Source organism: Zingiber officinale, chromosome 2B, assembly GCF_018446385.1.
Source record: "Zingiber officinale cultivar Zhangliang chromosome 2B, Zo_v1.1, whole genome shotgun sequence".
NCBI classification, from domain to species: Eukaryota; Viridiplantae; Streptophyta; class Magnoliopsida; order Zingiberales; family Zingiberaceae; genus Zingiber; species Zingiber officinale.
In genome coordinates this window covers 132,904,560-132,911,980 of record NC_055989.1, presented here as the reverse complement: position 1 = coordinate 132,911,980, position 7,421 = coordinate 132,904,560, and the positions used below count along the sequence as shown (strand labels likewise).

The 7,421-nt window shown below is 36.9% G+C and overlaps 1 protein-coding gene across 2 annotated transcripts; it reads right to left on the bottom strand.

Annotated features, from left to right (window-relative positions):
- Window positions 1-518: 518 nt before the first annotated feature.
- Window positions 519-3,578, bottom strand: LOC122049560 (auxin-responsive protein IAA2-like). 2 transcript variants are annotated; one of them, XM_042610930.1, is made up of 7 exons: window positions 3,030-3,578; window positions 2,648-2,891; window positions 2,397-2,571; window positions 1,538-1,803; window positions 1,240-1,387; window positions 898-961; window positions 519-761 (listed from the first exon to the last, which is right to left on the bottom strand). In XM_042610930.1, the coding sequence occupies exons 2-7, from the start codon at window positions 2,877-2,879 to the stop codon at window positions 696-698; spliced, it is 951 nt and encodes a 316-aa protein (XP_042466864.1). In that variant the 5' UTR covers window positions 2,880-2,891; window positions 3,030-3,578; the 3' UTR covers window positions 519-695. The 2 variants fall into 2 exon arrangements, with proteins under 2 accessions (XP_042466864.1, XP_042466865.1); XM_042610931.1 differs by having other exon boundaries at window positions 3,157-3,578.
- Window positions 3,579-7,421: the final 3,843 nt, after the last annotated feature.

Here is a 7,421-nt window from a genome sequence, read left to right as displayed (position 1 = left end):
TAATGTTCGAACACATCAGTTCGTCAATTAGAGAAAGATTTTAATACAGTCATAATTACACATGTAGAGATGCTCCCTAGTCGTGATCCAATTATAAATTCTCTCATTATATGAATCGTATTGCAGAGACATTTAATAAATGAGTTTAAGATCCAATCAAACATATATAAAATGTATACTCAAATAGTAAATATTTATTATTTAATAAATAGTACATTCTATAAGATGATTGTCTTAGGATACTTCTCAAATATAACACTTTAGACCTATCAAGTAAGTCCAAGTAAAGGTTAAAAAAAAAAAAAAAGGAAGAACTCTCAGACTCTCGGAATAGAAGAACCGACTCTTGGAAGAGAAGAGCAACCAAGATTACAGAGGGATTTGGTTCGTGGAATCAGAAGGACTGTTCATTTTTGTAATCATCCTTCAGACGACAAACACAAAGAACAAGATCGATAAGGAATCACGGTAAGTGTTTACAGATTTTATTCATGCATTTAAATCAACAGAACCAAGAATCAATTGTTTCATACCATTACCAAACAAACACAATACTCATCATGCAAAAACCATTTGCAAATCGCAACCAAAGAATGTAATTAACATCAAAAAATACTTAATAGAAGCGCAAAATAGTTCACTTGCAATACCAACCACATCCAAAACAAGAATAAAATATGATGGATGCATATAGCTCAATTAGCCTGGCCTTCGTCGCCATATTCAACACTCAGTTGCTGTTCTTTTCTGGCTTCCCAATCCTAAAACAAGTAAATGCAAATTTGTGCTTTTCAGAATTGTGTTAGACAAATTCCATGGATAGTTAATCAATAGTTAACAAAAAGTTTCTGAACACACTATATGAATAATGTTGCTATTAGAGTAAGATGAACCTACATGTAGAGAGGAAAGATCAGAACTTTTCAACACCCTCAATCTTTTTACTGAAGAAACAAACATGCTGCAAGTGTTAAACAAAAGTTAGAGCTCCAGCAATAACAGTTGCATGATACTCATAGCACTGAATAAGAACTAGAAGAGAGAACTGAATCGGAAATAGTTATTCCTACTTGTTTTTATTCACCATGCCAAGGTTTTTGAGATTATAGTTAGACTGGTGTTTATGGAAGTAAAGACGAACAAAACAAGGTAGAAACTGGACAATTTAGTCTCATGTTCCTATTGCTTCGTCATTAAGAGCTTTAAACAAACAAAGTTAAAGTGTAAAACAAGGCTTACTCCCAAGGAACATCCCCCACTAGCATTCTGTCACCTTCATTGTCTTCATAAACCAAAGTGTATTCGCCAGAGCCATCCAATAAACTTTTGAATGCTTGTTTTGCTTCCTCATCCATTCGAAGGTCATTTGTAGAGGTCTCCTTTTGGGCTGCAAATTAAGCAAAAGAAAATGGATAGTAAAAATCAAGAACTACTTCAAATGAATTCTTTAGTTAGATGGAATCTCTGACCGAATACAAACAGTAGGATTTAAAATGACAAATTCTCTACCAGAAGTTAACTTCTGCAAATGACTTACCTTCGAGAAGGTCCAGAAAGAGAGATTCAACAGCAACCGAAAGCTTCTTGTAGCTACCACAGGCATTCAGATCCACCTTTCTTCCAATGGGGATACCATCCATGTTAATCTTGATGAGCAAACCCTTCTTGCAGCTGGCAACCTTCACTTTTTCATCAATATTTCCATTCTGAAGCTCCACAGATTGCTTGACTGAGCTACTTGCTAGGTTCTTTCTGAAGGCTCTGATCGGAGGCCAACCAACAACAGGAGCCCCGGCAGAAACTCTACAAAATTTCCAAAATATCAAGCAAAAGGTATTTCATTAATCACAAATGACCAAGTGGAAGAACAGAAAATCAAAGACAATGAACAATCTGCATTACTTTGTGCAACCAAATCATGACAGGAAAAAAAACTCTTACTAGTTTGACCATTTGGGCAACTTGGTTCATCTAATAGATTTATCTTTAAATTATATGTCAATAAAATAATTAGTCACTAAGAAGCAAGTTTCCTATCTAACAGTGCAAGCTTTAACGGGAAAAAAGATGAAAAGAAGCTAAATCCCTTGTGAGTTGCATGCTAGTAAAAGTACAAACTATGAAGCAAGAGTAGAGGAACAGGAATATAGTAAAGAAGTGAACACATAGGAATGGGATTTAGTAATTCTCACAACTAGAAAACAAATGTAGTGAAAAGATAATTGAATTGAAAGGGAAATTTAAAATGCAAAAAAATACATAATCGATGAGTATATGACATGGGATGTAATGTTGGAAGAGCAGAATTGATTAATTTGGACAAAGTAGCAGACACATTAATGAAACACAGAGATTGAAAGCTTGCATGAGTGACGGCATAGGCCAATCATGGTTACCCTGTCTGGAAGCTGGTGTTTGATCCAGCTTCATTCTCAGTGCCACCATGTGCTTTCTCAAGACTTTGCTGCTCATCAAATTTCTCACGGTTCCAAGTTGTCTTGTGCGGCCATTCCGTTCCATACCCTCCTTTGCTCTGCAACTGGAACAATCCAGCTTCTAGCTGCTCAGAACCTTCGAAGAAAAGAGAGTGACACGAAAGGGAGTAAAAAAACTAGGGAGAAAGGACCTTCTTTGGCACTAAACCTACCTAAAACTCCCCTTCCGGAAGAGGTCTTGGAAACCTTTGAAAAGATACAAGAAGATAGAACAAAGGGGTTCTCTTCTTCCCCAACTCCTCCAGGAAGCCCAAGCGTCAGCTCTAATTTCTTCTCTTCTGAGGCATCTAAACCCCCAATTCTTTTTTTCCCGACTTTTTCATTTTGGATTAAGTTTAGTAGCTGAGGGCATGCATCTCCCAAGCTCTCATGGTCATCTTCCATGGCAACTTTCTCCTGCAGAGCATGGAAAAAAGATACGCTAATGTTTAATCAAACAACGAACTTTCTATTTTAGCACTCGGAAAGCGTCAAAATCCAATTTTTATTCAAGAGAAGTAAAAGAACAACAACAAGAAGAAGATAGACCAGCACTTGAGTTTTGCAACGAGAAGATAAACCAAGCAGGAGCTTAAAGCTTTGCTCGAACACAGAGAGGAAAGCGTGCGGTCAACCACACGAAGCTCTCAGAACAAAAACTTGTACTCAGAGTTAAACCCACCGAGCAGCTTAAAAAAAGGCTCCTCTTTTATTCTCTTGCACCCTATTTGATTATCTTTCCTCCCTTTTTCTCTTCTGTCGACAGAGGTGTTGAGTCGGTGGTGGTGCTTAAAAAGGGAGCATCGGCAGTGATTCCATGGCTGGAAAAGAGGCCGAGTAAGGAAATCCGGGGGGTCTCTCACGCGAGAGTGAATTTGAACAATGCCGCAATGGGAATCGCGGCGTGCTCCAGGTATCTCTCCACCAGCACGCTTTCCCAACATAGTAAGGCGATGGAGACGCGAGTGCAAAGCAAAGCTCTCTCTGCTCTGCCTTGAAGGCAAACGCAGATGACAGCAAAAGCAATACAATTACGGCAGCAGCCGCCACCACTCCTCCAGCATTTGATACCTCGAGTGCTGTACAAAGAAAAACTCAATTTTGCAATTTGCACCCTGTAATATTTATATTACTGTCTTTTCAATGTGGCTCCTGGTGCCATAGTTATAAGAAACATATAAAAGCAGAATCTATAAAGCTCCTACTCACAGATATTTCGTCAATTTGTTTGTCTTAGATTTAAGCATTATTAGGATGGTTTATTAAACAAAACAAACTTTGGGCGTTAATGACTCGAATGATTGGTTAAGTGGTCCTAAAATCCTTTATTTCAAAGTTTTCTTATCTAAGACTATAATTGAGTGGCTTGCTTGCACATCAAAAAGTGTTAGGGCTAATTATCACTTCATCATTGGTCCTGAAATCTTTCTTAACCTGTAATAGCATTCATATCAGATATTTTATTCTAAAATTTTATTTTAAATTTTAGATAAAGTAGTTAAATTTTTTTTACATTAGTTGTCTTATAAATTTCTTAAATTATACATTTGTAAATAATACTTTTCTAAATTTAAGGAATGAATTTCATTCCCTAAATATTATAGAAGAGAGAAGAAATAAGAAAATTGATATATGATGTATTAAAAATAAATATTTAAATTTAATAAAATATATTTTTTATCTTAAATTATGTATTTTAGATAAGAAAATTATTACCGGTTGTTTCAATATTTTTTCTTTCCTAAAAAAAAAAGTATTTATAAGGTTTCCATTCTTAGTGTTCAACTGTTCACTCAGTACTATTTTATGAGATTTTCATTTATATTTTGTTTCTCACTTCTTCGTGGGCAAAACGACGCCTCGCCTTCAATCATTCAAACGCCTCCATATATATCAAAGCATATAAAATGTGTTATGTGGGAATTGGGATATCGAATCAAGCTGCATATGATAAAATTTATTCGCAAACACCTCCTTTTTAACTTATCAAAGCATATATATATATATATATATATATATATATATATATATATATATATATATATATATATATAGAGAGAGAGAGAGAGAGAGAGAGAGAGAGAGAGAGAGAGAGATGACAAAGCCTGAGAACAACATATCAGGAATCAAACAATGAGGAACAAAGTAGCTATGATTCCTACCCTAAGGAACATCACAATTAATCGCAAAGAATGACAGAAATGTGCCTAACTTATACCTGGCCAATCATTTAATTGTTGCATCATCATCATTATTACTGTGTCAGATGGATCACAGAAGGTCAAAGCTGCAAAGTGAAGTATAAAGAATTAATTAAGATTTGTAGGAATGATATGAGCATAGTTATGATATCTTAGCTGAGATGCTAAAGAGCTGGCAACAGTTGCCTTTTAGAAAACAAGGTTGCGTTGTAAGCTGTTACGTTGACCCTCATGTTGCAGAATTCCTTCCTGACAAGAAGCTATAGTAAGTTGTAAACTGATATTTAGGGATATTTGATTGATGAATTTGAGGATGAGGAAATGAAATGATAGTAAAAGATAGTATTTGGATTGTGAATTTGGAAATGATATTTTGAGAATGATTATTAGATTTAAGGGAATCAATCAAACTCATATAACTTGATGAGTTTCATTTTCATTTTTATTCTCATTCCACCCTACTATCAAATCCATACCCATAATGATTCTCATCATTTAATCAAACGCCCCCTTAGCCCTTTCAACACTGATAATGTGGGAATAAACTTCCTCGTGTACCTAAACGGAGGAAGAAAGCAATTGCTTACCAACTATATTTCAAGCAGAAGCAACTAATTAATATGCAGTGTTACATGAACTTACTGTTGAAAATATGAATGGAAATAAAACGATGGAGGGAGAGAACTTCATTGTGTATGGAAATTTTAGTCCTTATTAGAAGTTTCAAGGTAAAGTTATTAGTTTATATTATTACATATGCATGTATGATGTGAACAAATAGTTGAGGAGGGGCACGTCGAATATTAGACTAGTCGGGATAAGATTTACCCAAGCGAATGAACCAACAATAAATGTTGAGTTTCTTTATAAGAAGGAGGTCATGAACAGAGTGAAAGAGCAGAGAAAAGAAAGAAATTTCATCCGCTTCATTTCCCCTCACTCTCTTCCTTTCAGTCGTGCACACAATCGGTAGAATTATCCTGATAAACAAACGACCCACATAACCTCTAAACACAGCTGGAGAGAGAGCGAATCTGTTTTAAGAAAACCGCTTAAAAGCAGACCTCAACATCCACTCGGGAACCCTCAACATTCATTCCATTCGGGTTGTTCTGCCTTGCACCCGAGGCGCCTCCAAACTCCATAAGGGTGCCTCGGGTATTGTTCATCCGAGGCATAAGGTGCTCTTTTGTCCCTGCAAGATGGGTTAATCCACAAAATAACTATATATCCTGTAAAATAAAGTTAGCACATTATAAACATAATAACATAAGATATTTTGGCAGTCTCCGGACTGTCCGGTTCTGACTTCGGATTTCCGACCGAAAACCCTAGGTCGAACCGACGTCTACTGTTCCCTCCGTGGGGAACGCACCCTCACCTACTTCACTCAGGAGAAGTTACCTTTTGCCAGTTCGGTCCTCCAGACCGACTGGGCTTTTGCTCGACACTCGAGTCTTCCAGTCTTCATGTTAGACGTCCGCTCCACGACCCGTCCAAACTTCCACCTGGTTCACGACACCAGGATTTCCACCTAGGGTTACCGCCCCCTAGGATTTTTGCCCGAAGCTTCGACCCGCCAAAACTTTCCGCTAGGGTTACTGCCCCCTAGGACTTAGGGTTACTGCCCCCTAGGGTTTTCCCTTTACCTAACCGTAGTTAGGACTTTTCTTCACCTAGGGTTACCACCCCCTAGGACCTAGGGTTATCACCCCCTAGGGTTTTCCACCTGCCTAACCGCAGCTAGGACTTTTGCCTAAGTAACCTTAGGACTTTCCTGCAATCTCATTCACACACATTAGATAATAAACCAACTTAATTTGAACCCTTTGACATAATTAAAACACTGGTTCGATCGTCGGATGCTTCCCGCACCAACATCCATGTGGTCTTACAACACAAAAACATCAATGTCGGGTTAGGAAGGGGTTTTCGGCATTGACCCTCCGATGCTCAAGTCAGTCTTCGGTGATGTAGAAAGTAGCAAGAATGATGTAGTAAAGAGCGTGTGGAATGACGAAGTTGCACATACCCCTGCTTATAGATGGAAACCTCCCTTTATAGTGTCATTGTAGTGCTCGTACACACATCTCAATGTGTATGTATGTTTTCCTAGGTGTCCTAGGAAAAGACAAGTCAAAAAGTGTCCTTGACACCATTCCTTAAGCAACCATGTAACTTTTTGATGTGACAGTCTTGTTAGGATGTATACTAAAAACCTAGCTTTTTGTATGAATATTTATTTTGAAATGAGAATCATATTGGCCAAATGTCTGCATTTAGTAAAATGCAGTTGCCCATTTAATTTATATTGTAGATAACATGGTGTGTGGTGTCACATAGAAGATCATGTTATCAGTTCCTTATAAATTATAAATAATAGCTTACAACCAAGATGGATTGAGACAAACCATTGGAATGATTGTAGTGTAATTTGGTACTAGTTTATCTTGACTATAAAATTATACTAGTACACTATGTGTGTATTGAGCAGGACCATTTGAGGTTGTTTCTTTTATATTGACTGCATAAAAGAACATAACCTCTGTTATTATGGATGTGCGTACTCTTAATTCCGATATAATAAGAAGCACATATACTTAGTATTTATTTCTTTAATTTATCAATGGGTGAAATTTATTCGTTAAATCAATAGGCCCGATAAGTTGGGAAATAATATTATTTATATGGTGTGTTGTTGATTATAGAAGTAACTGTGTCCTAGTTATCTAGGTTGATAATGTCC